General features: G+C 37.1%; 1 protein-coding gene across 1 annotated transcript in view; it reads right to left on the reverse strand.

Moving 5' to 3' along the window:
* The window catches only part of las1l (LAS1 like ribosome biogenesis factor), a 73,370-nt gene that overhangs the window by 28,753 nt on the left and 20,548 nt on the right, over nt 1–24,069 (reverse strand). Inside the window, exons 5-7 of the mRNA XM_051934505.1 lie at nt 23,908–24,069; nt 18,660–18,706; nt 4,016–4,119 (exon numbers count right to left, since the gene is read on the reverse strand). Of these exons, the coding sequence (XP_051790465.1) occupies nt 4,016–4,119; nt 18,660–18,706; nt 23,908–24,069 (313 nt within the window). The remainder of the gene's footprint in view (nt 1–4,015; nt 4,120–18,659; nt 18,707–23,907) is intronic.

The raw sequence follows: 24,069 nt of genomic DNA on the forward strand, positions 1-24,069 counted from the left end.
CTGATCTCTGAGGATTTTCAGTTTTGCCAAGGAGTGCTTTGCGCTGGATAGTGCTCCACTGTGCAATCAAGTGTCACGGATGAATTCTGCATACTTTTTCTTTATTGGTCACTTGTATCTGATCTTTTAGTTTTTACAATATTACACTCTAACAGAGATTCCTTAAATCTCCTTAGTAGCTTTTTTAGGAGAACTAAAAATGTTCCACTGGAAAATAGAGATTTATTCCAGAAGCAAACTAAATTTGCTTCTATTCAAACATAAAACCACTCACATGAGCGCCAGCTACCTCACAAACCACAAAAGTGCAGTAAAAATTCCCTGCCTCTAGCCTGTATATCTGCGACTCACTACTGTGAACAGCACAGTTTCCTAAGCAGGATTTCTCACGTCACCCAGTAACTCAACGCCTGCAAGGCAACACCCCAACGCTCTTTTTGCAAAGGACAAAGCCAGGATGGAAAGAAACTGTTTAGGAAGGGCACCCTGGTTGGGATTCCCCATGCTGCGTAGAGTGTGCACATTGGAGGGGAAAGTAAGACTATAGAGCCGTATCAAATTAAAGTAAGCAGCCTAGTCACAGCTGTAGCTCATTGTTACAAGTGTCAAATTCTTTGTACACTGCTTCCTTTATTGCTCTTCTTGTTCCTCATATTAGCACCTGTCACCTGAGCTAACCCGAGGACACAGCAACCAGTATGACTAAAAGGCAGAAATAATATAGAAAAGCATTGTGCAGTCACCTACCTCAACTGCTCTATATGTAGCTGAACATTCAATGGAGAGTACTAAAAACCTATTGTGTACTTCATTTCAGTCAGCCCTCTCAGTGTAGATATAAATCAAGAACAAACACTGGACAAGGGTACTAGTCCATCGCAGAGTACACTCTTATAGTTTATTTTGATTATGCACAATTCTACTTACAAATGCAGCCCTCTTTACACTAATGACAAATACAGTGTAATTAAAATATAATACAAAATGACCTGCTCTAAACCTCAACACATAATACAGAAATAGCATAAATACAGTAACAAATATATGCAAAGAAATACAAATGTATATTTTATAAAAACAGACCCCTACGCTGGCACCTGCAAATATTAATGGAGAAAGTGAAAGCTCAGAGCAGCATACTGCTTGAATATTCTTAACTGTAAATGTCACTTAAGAGATCTAGTAATAGTTTTATCAGCCACGACTAGAAAGGTGTCAATATTTAATGAAGACAGGATTATTCAAGAAGCAGCCTTTAATGTACACAGAATATGCCACTTATCAATCAGATTTTTTCAGGAGTAAAGCACAAGTATAAACAATTAACACTCTACATTTACTATAAATCATCACAATACACATCTACAGAGGTCAAGCCTGTCTACACACACCTCACCAGTAGTTTACATTCAGTCCACACTGTTCAGAACAGGTTTTCCACCTGAAGCTAAGCATGTTTGGGCCCAGCCATTACTTGGATGGGTGACCAACCAGGAAAAGCTTGGGTTCCTGCTGGAAGAGGTGTCAGTGAGGCCAGCAGGGGGTGCTTACCCTGTGGTTTGAATGTAGATCCCAATGCCCCAGTGCAGTGACACTGTGCTGTATAAATTGCGCGGTCCTTTGGATGACATGTAAAACTGAGGTCCACACTCTCTGTGATCATAAAAAAATCTCAAGACATCATTCGCAAAGAGCTTAGTGTATCTCAATGTCCTGGCTAAATTGCCTTCCATGGTATAGTCATTCTGGCCCCTAATCATGCCCCATCTCTAATTGGATAACTATTTCTCACTCTTTCACCACCAAAAAGCTGATGTGTGGAAATCGTATTAGTGCCAAACATGGTTCCTGTTGCATCATCCAAGTAGATGCTAGTGGTGGTTGAAGTGGCTCCGCACTTACTATGTAAAAGCAGTTTGAGTAGTGACAAAAAGCGTTATATAAAATGTAAAGAATTATTATTATTATTACAGTTGGTGTGTAATCATGTTGGCTCTGCTTTCTAGTTAAACAAGACATTTTCATTAGTGTTATGGTCGACAATGAGTATTTTTTTCTCTAAAGCAGGTAGTGTGGTCTAAAGGTTAAGGTTCTGCACATTAAACCCCAAGGCTACTGGTTCAATCATCGTCTCTGGCCCAGTTATGACCTTCATACTACCTGTAATACACTGACAAAGTGCCCTGGAATGGTGTACAAAAGTGTAATATAAATAAAAGTTGCTTGCACAACTGACTGAAGAAGATTATCAAAACAAAGAGCAAAATGTATTTTTATAATAAGTAATTCATAAAAATGGATGGAAAGTGTTAGAACAAGCACAATTGACAAAACACATTCAGGAAATTGAATAAAACCAGTAACAGTAAACAATGTTGCTAAAAAGACTCCACATTAAACTTCTGGATAAATGTGAAAAGTACTAACAACATAAATTTGTCAAAACGAGAGGAGACCATTCAGTCCATCAAGCCCATTTGTTTAGCTAATAGCTAAGCTGTCCCAGTATCTCATCCAGATTCTTCTTAAAGGTGGTCAAGGTTTCTGCTTCAATTGCATGTCTCCTTAGTTTTTTCCAGCATCCCACAACTCTTTCCATAAAGAAGTACTTCCTGGCTTCTGTCATAAATGCACTTTTCCTTAATTTCCACTGATGTCCTTGAGTACACGATTCACCCTTAAAGTGAAAGAATTTTGCTGGATCTACTTTATCAATGCCTTTGAGAATTTCAAATACTTGGATTAGGTTCCCATGCTGTCTCCTCTGCTTGAGACTCAACAGGTTTAATTTTCTGAATTTGTCTAAATAGGTCATGTCTAAGTCCTCGGATGCACTTGGTTGCTCTCTTCTGCACAGCTTCAAGTGCTGCTATGTCTTTCTCATACCATGGTGACCAGAACTACACACAATACTCCATATGTGGTCTTATGAGTGCATTAAATAGTTTAAGAATAACAGTTTTTATATTACCGAACATTTTACTTGTCTTGTTAATTGCTTTTGTGAATTGCTTATTCTATGAAAATGTTGGGTCAACATAAACCCCTAAATCCTTTTCAGAGATTACTTTACTAACTATACCAGAATCAATGTCATTAATGTAAATCAGAAAAAGTAACGGTCCAAGGACAGATGCCTGAGGGACTTCATTGATAACCTTGCTCCATGTACAACATTTTCCTCTTATCTGTATTTTTTGGCTCCTGCCGGTTAACTAACTAGAGATCCAGTTTTGTAGGTTACATATGATGCTTACAGCTTGTAGTTTCAGAATGAATCTTTAGTGCCAGAGACTAGCTTGACTAATCTAAAAATTATCACTAAAAGGTTTTTGTAAAACATTTCTCTTATTTTACTAAACTGTACAGTTTGGGTTGAATTAGCTGGTGAGGTGTGTATAGACTCCTGGGCCCCGAGGTTTGAATCGTGGATCATTCACTGCTTGTGTGGAGTTTTTATGTTCTCACACAGGCAGTAGATTGGATATATAATACTGTCTGCTAAAAGTTTGTTCAGCAATGCGCTGTGATTGACTGGTATTTCAAGAGAAGAGTTGGCTATCCAAGACTTTGTGGTGAAATAAGGAGATTTGGAATTTGGAATGATTAATAAACTATTAATATTGTATAAAAGGTCTACATATACTATTTATGTGACTTGCCGAAGGAGTTGCTAAATGTATGGGGAAGTTTTAAGACACAGACTTCATTCTTCATGCTTCTGGTCAAACTATTTAACTAATTAGTTAGCAATAGATCCTCTTGTTGGAATTTAAAAATAACATATCTATCAGTATGAGATGTATGAGCATACACTTTATGCATGAAGAGGAATAGCACATATTGACCATAACTGCCTTTTAAAAAAGCACATGGTTTAGTTTACTTGCAGCCAAAAAAATCTTACATGTACATACAAAACAGACATTGCTTGCCTGTGTTTAGGGGTAAATGTTCCCTTGGTGTTATGGGATTTTTTAGGCCCCTAATTATTGATCTAAAGACTTGTTCATACCTGTCCTCGGCTGCAAAGTACTTGATTTGCATCATAGTCCATTCCAGTTCAGATGATGCCCCATTATTTTTAGTCTTGTTTGTCTTCTGTTGTTCTTCAAGGACCTATAAAATAAGAAACATTCTGCTCAAGACTAAACAGGTTTAACTCTATCACACCATCATATTATCAATTCTATCACACCATCATATTATCATGATATGAAGTAAACCGAGGGAGGTTTATGTTACAATACTATGAGTAGCAGGGTCAGAATGCATCTGTCACAGCCTCCTATCAACCACTGACATTTTTAACCTCTCACTGTCTCTGCTTGCTGCATCTGCATGACACTCAGTGGCATTCATTTCGGGGATTATGGAATGTCTGTAATGACCAGTAATGTCTCATATTCACTGCACTATTCTGGGGTCCCCTGACATACTGGGCTTCAATTTATGTATAAAAATGAACAGGTCATTGGAGGACACCATCTCTTTCTTTCTATACTTTGTCCTTGAACATGCTACCAATGAAAATATTACCAAAGTTAGGATGCAATTTACTGAACCCAAGGTTGCATTTAATGCAAACTGTTTCATCTAAGCTGGTCTTAAAACTTTGTATTAGGGTTTATGTAATTTGAGTTACAACATTACAAAGAGCGAGGCCACTAGATATAACATTAAACATTAAAATCCATAGTCATTTGAAAAAGTAAGTACATGGAAATTGTTGACTTTTTCCAAATATTTGAACAGGCAAACAGTAGATCTTCACACCAACAGTACACTTGAATAAAAACACAAGGAAACTTTGCTTTTCAATCATTTATTCAAGAAAAATAAAATGCAATAGTCTATTTGGGAAAACACAAGTCCACCCTTGGCCTCAGAAGCTGGCATTTGTCTCCTTCAGCAGAACTAACTTCCAGTAGGGGTTTTGCATAACTGCCTACCAGTCTCGGACATTAACTCAGTGAAATTTTTGACCAGTCCCTCCATGCAATATTCCTTCAGTTAAGATGTTTGTGGGTTTTCTTGCATGTACTCCCGGTTTCAGATTCCCCCACAACATTTTGCTGGGATTCAAATCAGAGCTTTAACAAGGACTGTTAATAACCCTCCATTTTTCTTTTAGAGCCATTCTTTATTGGGTTTGTTAGTATTCTTTGGATCATTATCATGTTGAAAGTTCCATTTCCAGATGAGCTTCAACTTTCAGACTGGTGGCCTCACACACTTTGATACAATGCAGAATTCATACTTAACTTGATAACTGCAAGCTGCACAGGCCCTGAGAAAGCAAAAAACCCCAAACCACCACCATGCTTTACTGTTGGTATGATGGTCTTCTCCTTAAATGCGCAAAGCATTTCTACTGATTCTGTCCAGAGCACAAGATGTAGAAAGACCAGGCCTTACGTATATGTCTAATGGCAAACTGTAGCTTTACTGTTCTTTTTAGGCAGCAAAGGCTTTTTTTTTTTTTTTTTTTAAACTTTTGCACCGGGCATGCAAATCAAATTTGTCCATTCTCTTTCTGATTGTAGATTTATTCACTTTGACACCAATTGCTACAAAAGTTACATGTAGATCCCGCAATCAAACCTTCAGGTTCTTGGAGACTTCTTTTAGTAACAAGAAGTCAGCTCTTGGGATAATTTGCCAGCCCTAGACAAACTGGCAGTCATTTTAACAGTGGAATGATTGATTTCAAATAATTTAGCAAACTATTTAAATCCTTGCCATACTTATAGGCATCCACAACGTCTTTTTTGAGGGACACCACACATGTCAATAACAAAGAGAACACCAGACCCTCGATATCTGTGGTTTAAATAAGACAGGTTTCATCTACACACTCTCTAACCAGGTTCTGATTATTGACACCTAATCTGGAATACCTGATTCTAATTTTATGTTTTTGAAGTGGTGATAAATGTAGGGTACTGTTTACTTTTTACATGTGACAAATCCACATTTTTATTCATTTAGATTATGAGAATGAACACACCATGTCAATTTTATGTGTTATTTGTTTAAGTATATCACATCTGCAGGCACTGTTTGCACAAAGGTCTCAAGTTTGCCCATTCAAATATGTTAAAAAAATAAACCATTCCCATGGTTTACATACAAGCCCCAACATAGTGATTTTCAATGACTGACTTATATACCCAAATATGGTAGCAACTGTAAATATTTCGCTCATTACAATGAGGCAACTAGAATAATAAGAGAAAAAAAACCATAACACTACATACCGTAAAGAAGTGGCAGATATGACAATGTGGTACCAGAACAACCACCTGGCTCTAAATGCATACAAAGAAGCCCTGAACTAGGATGCAAGGAAATACAGAAAATTGCACATTTTCTCAGGATTCTGATGAACACTGTAAATGGAAAATTTTAACACTTGTACTGCTTTACCACAGGCAGTGTTCTGAATTGTGATATTAGTGTGTGGCAGCACAATGACCATTCAGAGTTTTTTTAATATCTCCATAAAAACATTATAAGATCTAATCAAAAAGCACAGAGATCTACACCAAATGTCCCAAAGAACTATTTTCTCCTTACACACTAACAAACAATGATTAAACATTAAAACTTAGACCAGCTAGTTTAGAAACAATCTTAACTTTCAAGCTAATCATAACCTATACATTACAAACTGCCCACTGATACAGTGCATCTGGAAAGTATTCACAGCGCATCACTTTTTCCACATTTTGTTATGTTACAGCCTTATTCCAAAATGGATTAAATTCATTTTTTTCCTCAGAATTCTACACACAACACCCCATAATGACGTGAAAAAAGTTTACTTGAGATTGCTGCAAATTTACTAAAAATAAAAAAAATTGAGAAAGCACATGTACATAAGTATTCACAGCCTTTGCTATGAAGCTCAAAATTGAGCTCAGGTGCATCCTGTTTTCCCCTGATCATCCTTGAGATGTTTCTGCAGCTTAATTGGAGTCCACCTGTGGTAAATTCAGTTGATTGGACATGATTTGGAAAGGCACACACCTGTCTATATAAGATCCCACAGTTGACAGTTCATGTCGGAGCACAAGCCAAGCATGAAGTCAAAGGAATTGTCTGTAGACCTCCGAGGACAGGATTGTCTCGAGGCACAAATCTGGGGAAGGTTACAGAAAAATTTATGCTGCTTTGAAAGTCCCAATGAGCACAGTGGCCTCCATCATCCGTAAGTGGAAGAAGTTCGAAACAACCAGGACTGTTCCTAGAGCTGGCTGGCCATCTAAACTGAGCGATCGGGGGAGAAGGGAGGTGACCAAGAACCCGATGGTCACTGTCAGAGCTCCAGAGGTCCTCTGTGGAAAGAGGAGAACCTTCCAGAAGGACAACCATCTCTGCAGCAATCCACCAATCAGGCCTGTATGGTAGAGTGGCCAGACGGAAGCCACTCCTTAGTAAAAGGCACATGGCAGCCCGCCTGGAGTTTGCCAAAAGGCACCTGAAGGACTCTCAGACCATGAGAAAGAAAATTTTCTGGTCTGATGAGACAAAATTGAACTCTTTGGTGTGAATGCCAGGCGTCACGTTTGGAGGAAACCAGGCACTGCTCATCACCAGGCCAATACCATCCCTACAGTGAAGCATGGTGGTGGCAGCATCATGCTGTGGGGATATTTTTCAGCGGCAGGAACTGGGAGACTACGGTAGTCAGGATAAAGGGAAAGAGGACTGCAGCAATGTACACAGACATCCTGGATGAAAACCTGCTCCAGAGCGCTCTTGACCTCAGACTGGGGCGATGGTTCATCTTTCAGCAGGACAACGACCCTATGCACACAGCCAAGATATCAAAGGAGTGGCTTCAGGACAACTCTGTGAATGTCCTTGAGTGGCCCAGCCAGAGCCCAGACTTGAATCCGATTGAACATCCTCTGGAGAGATCTTAAAATGGCTGTGCACCCGACGCTTCCCATCCAACCTGATGGAGCTTGAGAGGTGCTGCAAAGAGGAATGGGCGAAACTGGCCAAGGATAGGTCTGCCAAGCTTGTGGCATCATATTCAACAAGACTTGAGGCTGTAATTGCTGCCAAAGGTGCATCGACAAAGTATTGAGCAAAGGCTGTGAATACTTATGTACATGTGATTCTCAGTTTTTTTATTTTTAATAAATTTGCAAAAACCTCAAGTAAACTTTTTTCACGTTGTATGGGGTGTTGTGTGTAGAATTCTGAGGAAAAAAAATGAATTGAATCCATTTTGGAATAAGGCTGTAACATAACAAAATGTGGAAAAAGTGATGCGCTGTGAATACTTTCCGGATGCACTGTACACATATTTGAATGTTATATGGTTTATCTATACGCTGATGTTATATGCTACTGCACAGTACTGGAATAAAATTTCCATTTCTATTTATTTCTTAACGAGGTATGACATATGGAAGAAGCAGTTCTTTTCTTTTTTGATAAACATTACATCCTTTATTGGCTTGAAATAATTCTCTTCATGTTAAGAAATGACTTAGACGTAAAGAAGCAGGAAATGGGGAGAGTGACTTACAGGCAAAAAAGCAGAAATGGAGAGAGTGTGTTGGGTATTGCTTTATTTTGTTTTAAAAATAGTCGTAATTGTTTCACATCTTGTATCTGTTATATTCAATCAGAATCTAATCAACAAAAGAAAGAAGTGGCTTGGTGAGCCAATGCTATCGAGAAACACATGCAGGCCCCTGGCCATTTCTCAGGCTCGGCGAGATCTCAATGTTTTTTCTGAAAGATTCTGCCGTGCAGTATCTAGTCGCCCCCTCTCCCTTCCTACACATTACTGTGGCGTCATGTGCTTGGCGGATTTATTTAAAAAAAATTTGAAAAAAAAAAGGAAAAAAATGAATGTATAAATAATCTTCTGGATGAAGGCAGCCTTCTGCAAGGGTGGTGCTATTTAAAGGGCTTTCTTTGCTCTTTCTACTTATAATGCAAACAGACAAATGAGAGAAGTTCCCTATATTGACATGTTACACTAATTTTTATGTTAAAGAATTTCTCAACCTGAGAAAATGTTCTTTTTAATATAAACACATGCCCTTTGTGTCCAGATTGAAGCAACTTATTCTCCACAATACTCTGAATTTGTTGAACACACAGGTTCAATGACTGTTTTGTAAATTTAATAAACTGTGTCAAAAGTCCTAACACAAAAACAAAAAAACTTCAAATACTAAAAATTCCTATAGCTACTGGTTAAATATATATAGATGAAAACACTTTAATAATACTAGAATTAACTTCTGATTGATTGACATATAATACAGTATTTGTAAGAATGGGAGACCGCTGTGCCAAGGCAACAATCCTGTGGGGCCCTGTACTTAAGGTTGATTTCTATAAAGCCTTTTACCCTGATAATGAAACCTTAATAATCTCCTTATTTCACTACAAGACCTCATTCTTAGAAAATCACTGAAGGAGGACAAACGGAAAGGGAGTTCAGCAAAACCTTCATTTATAGTCAAGCTACACATCAAAGAGGTTACTATAAGACTTTGCTCCCATTTTGATTACCTGAAATTAACCTTCTTGCAAATCCAAAGAGTTATTCCACTTTATCAGCCAAACTCAAATTGAAATTACAGTAAACATAATCATACTTTTATCTAACCAATTAATAAGGCATTTAGAGACAGTTTTCAGTGGAGAGATGGTTTGGGGTGTCATAGTTTGTGGCAGATACAAGAACACCAATTTTGTAACACAACATTTCTAAATCCACTTAACAGGGGGCCCACTCATGCACACATCCAGATGAGGACAATTTAGAAATTTCAAGCAACTGAACATGCATATATTTGGGATTTGGAGGTAGAGTACCTCGATTAGTAAATATGAATTAAATTTCAGCTTTTTTGAGACATGTTTAGAGATAGTGCTTCTCTGTCTCAATCTGTCTTTGCCAACAGGTTTTACTCAAATGCTCTACTGATTTTCTTTGGGTAGATGGGTTTTTATATGAGGAGGCATAAACAGACAAAAGAGCTTTGGGGTGTGACCAAAACACTAGTGAACTTTCACCACTCCACTAATGAAAAGTATCCTCAACTGGATGCATCACAGTGTGCTTTGGTAACTTGACTTGACAGGATCGCAAACTCCTCCAAAAGACTGTCTGCACAGCTTCTAAAATCATTGGGGGGGAGTTTCAACAGTTTTATACCATCTACTTCTACCATATGTCTGAGAAGAATAGAATCCATTACCTCTGATGGCAGCCATCCATGTCACTCCCAGTTTTCACTACTTTGTTTTGAGAAAGGCTATAGACTCGCTCCACCTGCTTCAGGAACAGTTTCTTCCCAGGTCATAAGGTTACTGAACTTTCAGTAACCTGATCCTACTCCTGCTAGTTTGTGTAATTGTACTGTAGGTTACTTTTTTTAAAGTCTTATTTACTGTATTTATTTATTAATCTATGTGGCACAAGAATTTCACTAAGCTTTTGCAGTGTACAGTCAGGTCCATAAATATTTGGACAGAGACAACTTTTTTCTAATTTTGGTTCTGTACATTACCACAATGAACTTGAAATGAAACAACTCAGATGCAGTTGAAGTGCAGACTTTCAGCTTTAATTCAGTGGGGTGAACAAAACGATTGCATAAAAATGTGAGGCAGCTAAAGCATTTTTTAACACAATCCCTTCATTTGAGGGGCTCAAAAGTAATTGGACAAATTAAATAACTGGAAATAAAATGTTCATTTCTAATACTTGGTTGAAAACCCCTTTGCTGGCAATGACAGCCTGAAGTCTTGAACTCATGGACATCACCAGATGCTGGGTTTCCTCCTTTTTAATGCTCTGCCAGGCCTTTACTGCAGCGGCTTTCAGTTGCTGTTTGTTTGTGGGCCTTTCTGTCTGAAGTTTAGTCTTCAACAAATGAAATGCATGCACAATTGGGTTAAGATCAGGTGACTGACTTGGCCATTCAAGAATTTTCCACTTCTTTGCTTTAATAAACTCCTGGGTTGCTTTGGCTGTATGTTTTGGGTCATTGTCCATCTGTATCATGAAACGCCGCCCAATCAATTTGACTGCATTTAACTGGATTTGAGCAGACAGTATGTTTCTGAACACCTCAGAATTCATTCGGCTGCTTCTGTCCTGTGTCACATCATCAATAAACACTAGTGTCCCAGTGCCATTGGCAGCCATGCACGTCCAAGCCATCACACTGCCTCCACAGTGTTTTTCAGTTGATGCGGTATGCTTTGGATAATGAGCTGTTCCACGCCTTCGCCATACTTTTTTCTTGCCATCATTCTGGTAGAGGTTGATTTTGGTTTCATCTGTCCAAAGAATGTTTTTCCAGAACTGTGCTGGCTTTTTTAGATGTTCTTTAGCGAAGTCCAATCTAGCCTTTCTATTCTTGAGGCTTATGAGTGGCTTGCACCTTGCAGTGCACCCTCTGTATTTACTTTCATGCAGTGTTCTCTTTATGGTAGACTTGGATAGCGATACGCCTACCCCTTGGAGAGTGTTGTTCACTTGGTTGGCTGTTGTGAAGGGGTTTCTTTTCACCATGGAAATGATTCTGCGATCATTTCTACCACTGTTGTCTTCCGTGGACATCCAGGTCTTTTTGCGTTGCTGAGTTCACCAGTGCTTGCTTTCTTTCTCAGGATGTACCAAACTGTAGATTTTGCCACTTGTAATATTGTAGCAATTTCTCAGATGGGTTTTTTCTGTTTTCGCAGCTTAAGGATGGCTTCTTTCACCTGCATGGAGAGCTCCTTTGACTGCATGTTGTCTGTTCACAGCAAAATCTTCCACATGCAAGCACCACACCTCAAATCAACTCCAGGCCTTTTATCTGCTTAATTGATAATGACATAACGATGGACTTGCCCACACCTGCCCATGAAATAGCCTTTGAGTCAATTTTCCAATTACTTTTGAACCCCTGAAATGAAGGGACTGTGTTCAAAAAATGCTTTAGTTGCCTCACATTTTATGTAATCGTTTTGTTCACCCCACTGAATTAAAGCTGAAAGTCTACACTTCAACTGCATCTGAGTGGTTTCATTTAAAATTCACTGTGTAATGTACAGAACCAAAATTAGAAAAAAAGTTGTCTGTCCATATATTTATGGACCTAACTGTATATGACAATAAAGACCTCTAATCTAAACTTACACTATGTCACAATTAGTTTGACGAAAATAACCACAACAAAGTTACAGAATGTCCGTCTATGAAGTACTCATCTTGGATACTTTGAGCATTTACACACACATTTTTTAGGATAGCTTCTTAACCAAGGATAAGCCGTTCCAATTGTTTCAGACCAGAGAAGACAAATCTAGCCATTAAAGTATGCGATTTAGGCTACTGCATGACGGTTCCAAGAACCAGAGTGGATTCTCTAGGCAGTCTGAATGATAGCTAGGTGTCTACACAGATTTTCTCTGGAAACTCTGGATGGCTTTCACATTTTCCTACTAGGTTAACTGGTAAATATAAACTGTTTGAGCAGCAGTTTTCCCTTTGAAATTTACAGTACATAAAATTGATTGATGAAATATTATGATCTGCTTTTATAAAGCATTCTGCAACTATAAATGGCAAAAACACCTCCAGGGAAGTGTCACATTTTTTTTTAAATATGTGAATCACATAGACATATGACATTCATTTTATTGTGATCAATAAATGAAAGACCTAAGAAATTGCTCTAAACAATCAGCATGACCAACTATAACATCTTCTAGTACTCTTAATCCAAATTAGTGCTGTTGGGCAGGGGGAACAGAGCCTATTCCAGTGGCATCGACTGCAAGGTACGAACCAGAACCAGACCAAGATAGTTCGTCAGTCCATTACAGGCTCTGAAGGACTGCTGTAACAGTCAATCTTAGAAGGATAATGTTAATGTTGAAATGTTTGAAGTGTTTTCTTAATTTAAACAGAGTACAAGTTTCACATAGTTACATAGATAATGGTATAATCTTTTACTTCCTAAAAGCTATAGGCTGTAATGGAATTTTTACAGCTATTTCTGTAATAAAAGAACATTATTAAAGACAGTTAGGAACTTGGTCTGTCTGCCATAAGCATGGACTGTTAGAATGGCTTACAAATAGAACAATGGCATACTGTTTTCTGAATATATGCCCTGACCTATGTCATGCAGGAGGTGTAGGATAGGAACTTAAACAAATGTAATAAGATACCCAAGGCTTAAATGTTTTACACTAGAACATTTCCATTTTTAATATATCAATTTTTCTCTTTATTTTTGTATGAACTGTTTTAGCTTTAAATTTTATTAAAACTTTTGAAATTAAGATTCTTGGACTGTGAACTCATTTACATACATGTTTCACTTATTGCCTGAATTGTTCCACAAAATAAGCTGAAGCTGCAGAATTTTTGGAAACCTTGCACCAGCATTGCCTCAACTGCACTTGTAAATTATTTAGTAAACAAAAAATCCTAATTTGACTACAATATGAATCGGGGCACCAAACTAAGTTCAAATAACAACCAAACCATTATGGGCCTATAAGCCCATTATTGCCACATGAACATGGTAATCAACATGCAACTTGTCACCACTCTCCTTTGCCTTTTATTAGTGTGTAGCTGAAAGAACAACCTTTGCATCAAGATGATAAATGCGTTCTGATCACCAAATGGATGGGCTGTTAATAAATCATGACAGAATCAATATGGCTGGCAAAGTCCCTTTGAACAAAAAATCTACATGATTATTTACATTGAAGAGGCTGCAAAGAATTTCAAAGGAATAGTAGACTAATAATCAAAAGGAAGATATACATAACACAATGGCCCAAAAAAAAAAAAAAAATAATGGAGGGCTTTGTAATGTCAAAGTACAGAAAGAAATCATATTAAAATACTAAAGGGGACTTTATGCATACAGGACTACTGCAATGATTAAATGCTTTAAGACTCATACTAGCCAATGAAACTGACTGATGTACATTAAATACTTAACGTTCAATCATTTCTGGTAATTTTTACAATTTAATACAAGTATACAGTATATTTAAATTAAGTTGTATCAATGGATTATTAATAGCATAAGGAAGAGGACTGAAGGTAACTAAACGGTTAACTAAATGTGGCTTAAAGCTTGAGCATGTGGGGCTTTTGCCTCATCTAGAGAAGCCACCAAGATAGTTGCTAAACGTTTAAAATGAAGTAAATGAATGATAAACACCCCCTTAAAAAGTGAGAACAAACTAGTGAGAAAGCCCAAACACCCCTATTATGAAGTGGTGATGAGATCAATGGGAAAACCCACAGGACACCCCTATTAATGAAGCAATGTTTAGAATAATGGAAGAATCGAGATCTATTCAATGTTACTGGTGGCTGTAGCTGATTATCTGATTTCAATATACAAAATTTAGGCAATGTGATGTATTTGATAAGGTAATGGTAACAGAGTTGCAGAGTTAAAATGTTAAGATTTGCATTGGGTGTGATGAGGTTGGACAGGATTAGAAATTAGTACATTGGAGGGTCAGCTCAGGTTGGACAGTTTGGAGACAAAGTCAGAGAGGTGAGATTGTGTTGGTTTGGAAATGTGCAGAGGAGAGATACCGGGTATATTGGGAAAAGGATGGCTAAGGATAGAGCTGCCATCTAAGAGGAAAAGAGGAAGCCTTAAGAGAAGGTTTATGAATGTGGTGAGAGAGGACATGCAGACGATGGGTGTGATAGAACAAGACTTTAGAGGACAGGAAATTATGGAACAAGATGATCCACTGTGACAACCCCTAACGGGAGTAGCCGAAAGAAGATGATGACTGTGGCGAAACAGAGGTGTTGTGCTTCAGAATGTCCCACTCACTACAGCTTGATTACTGACAAATATCAACAAAAACTTTGTTGGCTAATTTTGTTTTCTCTACATTGTCACCAAAATTCAATTAATCCGTGCAGACATTTTTGAGATTTTGGGGCATGTACTTTTTCTATGGTGAGGGGATTTTTACCCTTAAATATCAAAATGTCCTGTCTTATTGGATTCCCACTGCACTAGGTGTACCAACCTGTCAAAATTCAGCTTTTTAGCTAAATGGGAAATAGTGTTTTTGTTGACGAGTGAGTAATCTTGCATAGACAGGCAGACATTGCTATTATAATTGTGAAGTGTAGTTTTATTTTTTTGGTTTTAGATTTTCATATATTACCATGTTCTAAAGGAAGCAAGACACCACAGGGTGTGCTTAGTTTTTCACAGCACCGTTTATTTAAATAAAGTTGACTGACTAAAAAAAAGGATAAGATCCTTTGAGTTCCAGTGCTGCTTTGGCAAGAAAGTGTCAATATCAATGAATTACTTACTTAACTTGGGCTAAAATAGCTTGTTCACATCTGTTAGTTTTGTGAATCAGGCAACACATTACACAAAGCAAGAGGTCACCAGAAGTTCCCTTTCCACAAAGGCTCATTACTAGTAATTTAACAGAAGACAGGGAGGTTCCCCATAAATCAGGTCCTAGTGACTAAATGAAGCATTTGAAAATAGACAAAATGCCAGGGCAAAGTGTACAAAAAATGTTTTACAGAAGTACGGCCTCCAAGATTACGTTCTTTAAGCATGAAGATTTATAAAGTTAACCACAGTTAAGGTCAAACAGTAGAATCATTCCAGACATCACACAGCACCTATGACATCACTTCCCGACTGAGTTCTTTCACAAACAACTGAGCTCTTTGTTTTTCATAAGAAGTAGGTTGAGAAAAAAAAAATTGCTTTAATTATGCAACTAATATTTAGCAACACCCACGACTAGCAAAGCCAAAAAGATCAGATTGTATGAGCAACTGGCCATTGCTGAGGGTTTCTGTGTGTTGTTATCAATTCCACATGCACAGCAGTGTCTTCTTGCACAGTGTCTAAACAGAATATGTTCTGCTATAAACTCAGAAGGGGTAAAAGTTTGTTCATGTTGGATCCCTTGTTTTATATTTTCTATTCATATTGAAAAATCTAACAGTCCTACCCTGTTTTTCTGCATTAGACACGTATGGCCTCTTTGAGCTCACATTAGGAGAGAGATGTTTCCATTGAGCCAATTTTGCATGGAACACATAAAACATTCAAATTATATATATTATATTACACCTGCTCTTTATAACTGCGTATAGAAAATGGATGATACACATACATACATACATATACACACACACTTTTTTCCCTCTCCACATTATATATAAACACACAAACTGTATACATACACACACAATGTTAAGTAAGCAAAATAAATAAACAGACATGGAAATGTCACAGTAGGTAGATATTAAATTTGACTTTAATAACAAATTGTTTAACAAGTGCATCACTGCACAACTCACTTTCTCTTCATGTTGTCATTGTCTCATAGCCATCACCCCTTTGGACCCTAATAATAAAGGATAATTTCATCCTAAAGTACAGACCTTAGTATTTATTACTACTGCTTTTTAGAATTGTGCCTTTCTGACTGAAATCAAAACTTAGGAAGGGTAGAGAGAGTACAATGCACCCAAACAAAATGCAGAATAATAAAGTGAAAATTATTCACATCTCTGAGTAGCAAAAAGCTCATAAAATCATTTTAAAAGCCAATTTTTTTACTGTCCATATGAGAATGAACACTGTAAAATAATGTTTGATACTGAACTCTCATGAGGGTGTAAAATCCCAGGGCCAGCTTATGTCACATGACGACAACCACAGCTAAAGAAGTCAAAATAAACTGAAAAGACCTACTGTTCTCTGTCAAAAGTCACTGAACTGCATTGTGGGCCAACTGATTACGGACAGTGAAGCAAATAGGATGATAAGCCTCAACATTATATGGTGTAAAGCACAAATCTGCTTAGCAAGTGTGAAATACAATCCATGGAAACCATGTATAAAACCCTTCAGACAAAAACGTTGAACACCACAATACAGACAATGCTGAAATCAGCTCCTTTTTTTCCTGTTTGGAAAATGTATAACCAGTCAAGCTTTGCAACTTGAACCAGAGTAGGAGGTACTGCCTGCATCAACGTGGAAGTATTTAAATGCCCAGAAAGCTACTGCTGTAAAACTGTTGTCCCAGTTCTGTACAGACCACATTGAGAATTCCCACCAATGACAATGGGAAATTTCAATCTGGCCTTAGTTGGTCCTCTTTAAGTAACACATTAAACTTTCATCAATTTAGTGAAAAATTACTGCCTAAAATAGCACATGTTCCTGTTTTTGAATGTTGTTAAAAAATCTACTTAATAGCCTACTGACTGAAGCAGACCAAAGATTATATCCTGCTAATATGAACTTTACTATAAAAGGCTACAATAAGACTTTCACTTTATATGGCTTCAAAAAATGTAATCTCAGGTATGTGTAACTGTACATTAATTTAAGCGTAGGACACTTTTTAGTACCTGTTTGTCAGCATCCCATTTAGCAAAATACATTAGCAAAATAACTATGAGCTTGGAAGGACATGCACACCTTATGCAAATTATAAAACACAAGTTACCAAGTATAAAAAACTAATCAAAACTCAGTTTAATGAAAAATGAATTAGATTCATATTTAAGAGAAAAGCTAAAATGAAAACTGCAGTAATTGTTTACAGATACTGATGTCATTTGTTTCAAATGAGTGTTGGTTACTTTCCATGAGAAGCCTGAAAACGCCATCTTGTGGCCAGTATGTTGTACTTTCTCATTTTTAATTAAACCATGAAAAACTATGGCAATGAAAGTTAGAAAAGCATTTAACAAACTGTTAGACAAGATGAAGACAAATGAAAAAGTGCCCAAAGAGGCGCAACCTTTACACAAGACTGGTTCAGTTTCAAGGTAGGTGTCTCAAGACATAACTTTTTTCCTCAGTAGTAACAAAACATGTAACTAGCATAGGCAAAATATTTCTGAGCAACATTTTTTTTTTTCTTAGAGGGAGTGGTCCGATGGGGAGTTGAGAAGGAAGCTAGATACACGTGTTTTTCTAGTTAGGTGAGTACATTTTATAAGAATCACTTTCACTTTTCACCACAAGAGTAGACCACTGCAAACAAACAAAGAGAACCTTATCATATTTAAACTATTAAGAAATGCAAGTTTACTTAGTCTTAAAATTAATTAAGGCAGAACCATTAACACTATTCATATCCACATTACTAAATTTAAATAATAAATACCGGAAGTCTAAAGCTATTAAGCATAAATTCAGAAACAAGAGTTAATCCCCTTCTACCAGATCAGTTACAGAATATGTAAAAATGTGTACTGTGTTTAAATTAAAACCTGCACCATACTGGTTTAAATTTACATTTTAATAATTCATTTAATATCTTCTGTTACATTTCACATCATTTTCTGCTTTCATTTACTCATTTACTAAGCTAGCTTAATCCAATATTAGCCAAAAAAATATTAATCATTAATAATTATAATTTGGAACACATACATTTCACATGTGTTCCGTATAATGATCTTGGCAAATGTAGGATGACAGAATGACAGGAAATGGGAGGCAAGTAATATTGAACACATAACTAAAACAGAAACTTTTTTTCTGGTTATAGTAATAATTGACAAAAATGCTGACATGAAGTGAATAATGTGTGAAGTAAAATTAACAAAGAAAACACAACTCATTTACCTGAAACCGCTCTCGTTCATAAGAAACCAGCAACTCCTGTGCTCTCACTGTTGGGTGAAAATGAATAAATAAAATGAACTGTAACAAGCTGTATTATAACTACAGAGTCACGCATGCAAATACACAGCATTTTTGACACACTAGTACACATATATGCCTAATACAGAAAGAAATGTAAACATACATATTTCTAGAAACAAAAGAAACACTCAAGGAGTGCAGAAAAAAACATACATATTCATACAATTAAACATGAACACCAATGCAATAAAGAAAAAGTAAACTAAACAATTGTATAGTGAGATCTCTGCAACACAGCATAAATGTAAACTGCAAATACAATACAAAACAAACATTCTGTAGTTTTAAATAAAAAGAAATAGACTGCATAAGAAAAGTATATGCCTTAAGCATAAAAACATAGGAATAATATTGACATAAAAGACCACTTAGTCCAATATAGCTTGTCATTTACCATTCATACAGTATGTAAAATAAGGCTAACATTTTTAAGTTCCCAAAGAACCACTCTAAACTACATTACTTGGTAAATTATACCTTGTACCTGCAGTCTTCTGCATGAGGAAGTAAGTTCTACAATTTGTGAGAAATTAAACCGGTTTCCATTTGGATCCATAAGTATGGTGTTGGTTCACCATACATACTCACTTCAAAATTTTAATAATGTCTGGCCCATTTACTTAACTAACAAAGTTTTGGCTCCTTCAATTTTTCCTCATAGCTCATGTCCTGTAGTTTTGGAATTAGTTTTGTATGCCTTTTTTCAACCCTTTCCAGAGCCAGTATATGCTTTAGATTATAAGAGGACTACAAACAACATGTGAACACATAAATGCATTATAAAGATTATCCAAACCTCTTGATTGGTTCATCAAAAGGACTGGGAAAAAGTGCCTGGGGACAAATGAGTTCAGGAAAAATACATGCAGCTAGTAAGTTACATTTTACATCTTTATTAGCCAATGTAGAAAAAAATGCAAGAATTTTAATTTATTGCACACTTACAAAGAAAGATGTCCACCTGCACAATAAATGCTATAAGATTGACGTTTTGTGTCTTATAATGATATGCCGACAGGTTTTGATGAGCTTTTGGCTACTTTACCTTCAAAGCTTCAGATTTCACGATATCTGTACTGTTATACAATTTCGATTTTCTGTAGAGCATTGCAAACAATGTGGCACTATAAATAGCATAGCAAGGTTGCTCTTTAATTTATGCACTTTCATGTTTTCTCTCCGTATGGTTGTAGTGTTTTTCCCCGACGTTACATTTAAATTTTGCCAGTTTTGTTTGTGGCGCACAATGCAGTTCCACTTTGATTTGCATGGTTTATGTTTGCTCTCCATATGTGTAAAGAGTTCTCCTCACATTATATGGTGTGCTTTGCTAGTTTTCCTTTGACATGTTTTTTTTATTAAATTTTATAAAAAAAAAAAATACTTTCTTTACAGTAAGTAAATCTCAATAAAAACACGATCTCCACTGTTTTAATAGACAATAAGCATTGGATTAAATTTCCATACAAAACATGCTTTTCAACCTTGTCTTTCTAAACACTTTTATTGATTTATTTGCAATGCAGGATTACCAAACAGGCCTGTAGTTACCAGTGACAACTCACTGACATTTTTAATGGAACAATGTTTTCTTGCTTTCTTTGAGTGTGTTTACATACACACACAGAACCAGGATAAGGTGAGTAACTTGGTTAAGGTAGAAATCCTGCTTCTTAAAACCTCCCATTTACATATGCAAATCCACTTACGGAGTTTGCCCTGGAAAAATGCTCTGTTGTTCATAAAAATTTGCAATTTAAAAAAGAAAAAAAAAAAAGTATTAAACATCACCAATAGCTGCCAGTATTATCCGCTGTGCCATCAGATCACACTGTTTCAATATACACCTGTATCTAGAGCAAATAATTGGATTAAAGCTAAATTGACAACTTATCAATGTTTCTGTTACTGGACTGCATGTAGCACACTCTTTTCTGCAACCGAGTCCTGCAAAGGAGTGGCGCACCAGTACTTTAGCTTCTTGTCTTAATCTGTTGCTGCTTGGATAATAACAACGCTGGTATTTTTACTTAAATAAAATATGCATTGTGTTAACTTACTCATTACTTTAACGTGTTTAAGTTGTCTGGGGTAATTATGGACTCTGACCTAAATTTTAAATCACATATTAATCAGATTACTAGTACAACATTTTTTCAATTAAGGAATATAGCAAAAGTTAGATCTCAAACTCTGCAAGATGCTGAGAAATTAGTTTTTGTTTTCAGTCGGCTAAATTACTGTAACGTACTTCTCTCAGGACTACCAAAAAAAAAAAAAGACATCAATCAATTGCAATAAGTGCACAGTACAGCTGCTAGAATCTTAACTAGGAAAAGAAAATCCGAGCACATCTCTCCAGTTCTGATGTCACTACATTGGTTATTCAATTGACTTTAAAATACTGCTTATGGTTTACAAAGCCTTAAATAATCTCGCTCCATCCTATATTTCAGAATGCATCTCACCTTACACTCCAAATCGTAACTTTAGAATTTTTTTTTTTTTTTTTTTTTAAAAAAAAAAAAAGGAGTGTCTGCTTATAATTCCAAGAGCGAAACTTAAAAGAAGTGGTGAGGCAGCCTTCTGCTGTTATGCACCTAAACTATGGAACATCTTACCAACAGAAATTTGCCAGGCTAATACGGTGGAGCACTTTAAAATACTGCTAAAACTAATTATTTTAACACGGCTTTCTCATAGCTTCATTTTAGTTTAACCCTGATATTCTGTATATGCATTTAAACATCATTATTATTCTTGGTGGCTCCGAAATCTGTACTAACCCCTACTTTCTCTGCTGCTCTTTTTCCGGTTTTCTTTGGTGGCGATCTGTGCCGCCACCACCCGATCAAAGCACAGTGCAGTCCCTACATTAATGGATTGAAGGCTAAAGGTCCACAAGACTATCATTGTCAAATTCTTCCATGTGAAGCCTGAAAACCATGAGGACTGGTTCAGATCATTTATGTTAGGTAGAATACCTGGAGAGGGCTGGGTGGTCTCGTGGCCTGGAACCCCTACAGATTTTGCTTTTTTTCTCCAGCCATCTGTAGTTTTTTGTTTTGTTTTTTCTGCCCTCCCTGGCCATCTGACCTTACTTTTATCATCCATCCATCCATTTTCCAACCCGCTGAATCCAAACACAGGGTCACGGGGGTCTGCTGGAGCCAATCCCAGCCAACACAGGGCACAAGGCAGGGAACCAATCCCGGGCAGGGTGCCAACCCACCGCAGGACACACACAAGCACACCCACACACCAAGCACACACTAGGGCCAATTTAGAATCACCAATCCACTAGTATTGCCTAATTTTATTTCTGTATTTTGTATTTTTTCTCTTTCTTCATCCTGTAAAGCACTTTGAGTTAGATCTTTTGTAAGAAAATGTACTATATAAATAAATGTTGTTGTTTTATCGTAACATCCCCAACACTGCTCCAGAGATTGTGCTGTGGAGCTTAGCACTGTACATTCAGGTTATCATCATAAATTTAGGGAATTCTGAAACACTGAGACAGATTATTTCAACCAGGAGAAGGAATACTGTGATCATCTGAGCACTTGCCTTAGGAAATTTATCTTTGTGGATAATTTTCTACCCATAGCTGCTGGATGCATGTGTGAAGAAAAAAACGCGAACAGTGCAATCTTTAAATGTAACCCAATTAAGGATTTACATGACCAAATATCCAGGTTACTCGCAAAGAAATCTATGTTAGCCTACGCTTCTCTAGATAGAATGAGGGTGTACATGGCATTTTTTTTAAACCCTATTTCTGAGAATAGCTGGGTTATTAAAGAGTATCTGAATGCACTCAATGTGCCTGTATGCTAAAATATATATTATATACAGTAATCCCTCCTCCATCGCGGGGGTTGCGTTCCAGAGCCACCCGCAAAATAAGAAAATCCGCGAAGTAGAAACCATATGTTTATATGGTTATTTTTATATTGTCATGCTTGGGTCACAGATTTGCGCAGAAACACAGGAGGTTATAGAGAGACAGGAACGTTATTCAAACACTGCAAACAAACATTTGTCTCTTTTTCAAAAGTTTAAACTGTGCTCCATGACAAGACAGAGATGACAGTTCTGTCTCACAATTAAAAGAATGCAAAACATATCTTCCTCTTCAAAGGAGTGCTTGTCAGGAGCACAGAATGTCACAGATAGAGAAAACAATCTCTAACAAACAAATCAATAGGGCTGTTTGGCTTTTAAGTATGCGAAGCACCGCCGGCACAAAGCTGTTGAAGGCGGCAGCTCACACCCCCTCCGTCAGGAGCAGGGAGAGAGAGAGAGAGAGATAGAGAGAGACAGAGTTTGTTTTTCAGTCAAAAATCAATACGTGCCCTTCGAGCTTTTAAGTATGCGAAGCACCGTGCAGCATGTCGTTTCAGGAAGCAGCTGCACAAAAGATAGCAACGTGAAGATAATCTTTCAGCATTTTTAGACAAGCGTCCGTATCGTCTAGGTGTGCGAACAGCCCCCCTGCTCAATCCCCATACGTCAGGATCAGATAAAGTCAGCGCAAGAGAAAGAGAAAAGTAAGCAATCTAGCTTCTCAGCCATCTGCCAATAGCGTCCCTTGTATGAAATCAACTGGGCAAACCAACTGAGGAAGCATGTACCAGAAATTAAAAGACCCATTGTCCGCAGAAATCCGCGAACCAGCAAAAAAATCCGCGATATATATTTAAATATGCTTACATATAAAATCCACGATGGAGTGAAGCCGCGAAAGGCGAAGCGCGATATAGTGAGGGATCACTGTATATATATTATATATGACTTCAAAATATGTGAAATCTTAAAATGTACTAGATTGCGAACAGGAAGCAAAGCAGGATCGAAAGGAAGATCACTAGCCTGGATCTGAATGATTGAATCACATGGGATTCATACAAAGATACTAGGAAACCTCCACATATTAAACATTTCTCAAGAGCTTGACAGAGAATACACACACAGTAACTTAACGAAGAAACAGCAAACAAAATGAAAAGCCAAATGAAAACTGAAAAAAAAAAAAAAAAAATATATGAACATTCAATTTCTACATATGTAGCCTGAAACCTCTGCAACACAAGGCCACATAAACCATTACTGATAAGGGTGAATATTTCTGTACAACGACTGAGAAAATACGTCATCCTCCTACCAAACTTCTCTTTGTTTTCTTCTTCATTTGTTTCTGCCATCTCTTCTTCTTCTTCTTTCACATCTGCTTCATCAGACCCTAACTCACAATATTCACTTGGAATGCTGCCCAGCTGTCGAGACCAGTACTCTTTCCGCAGCCAGTCAAGGACAAATTCACAAC

This window comes from Erpetoichthys calabaricus, chromosome 12 (assembly GCF_900747795.2).
Source record: "Erpetoichthys calabaricus chromosome 12, fErpCal1.3, whole genome shotgun sequence".
Lineage (NCBI taxonomy): Eukaryota > Metazoa > Chordata > Cladistia > Polypteriformes > Polypteridae > Erpetoichthys > Erpetoichthys calabaricus.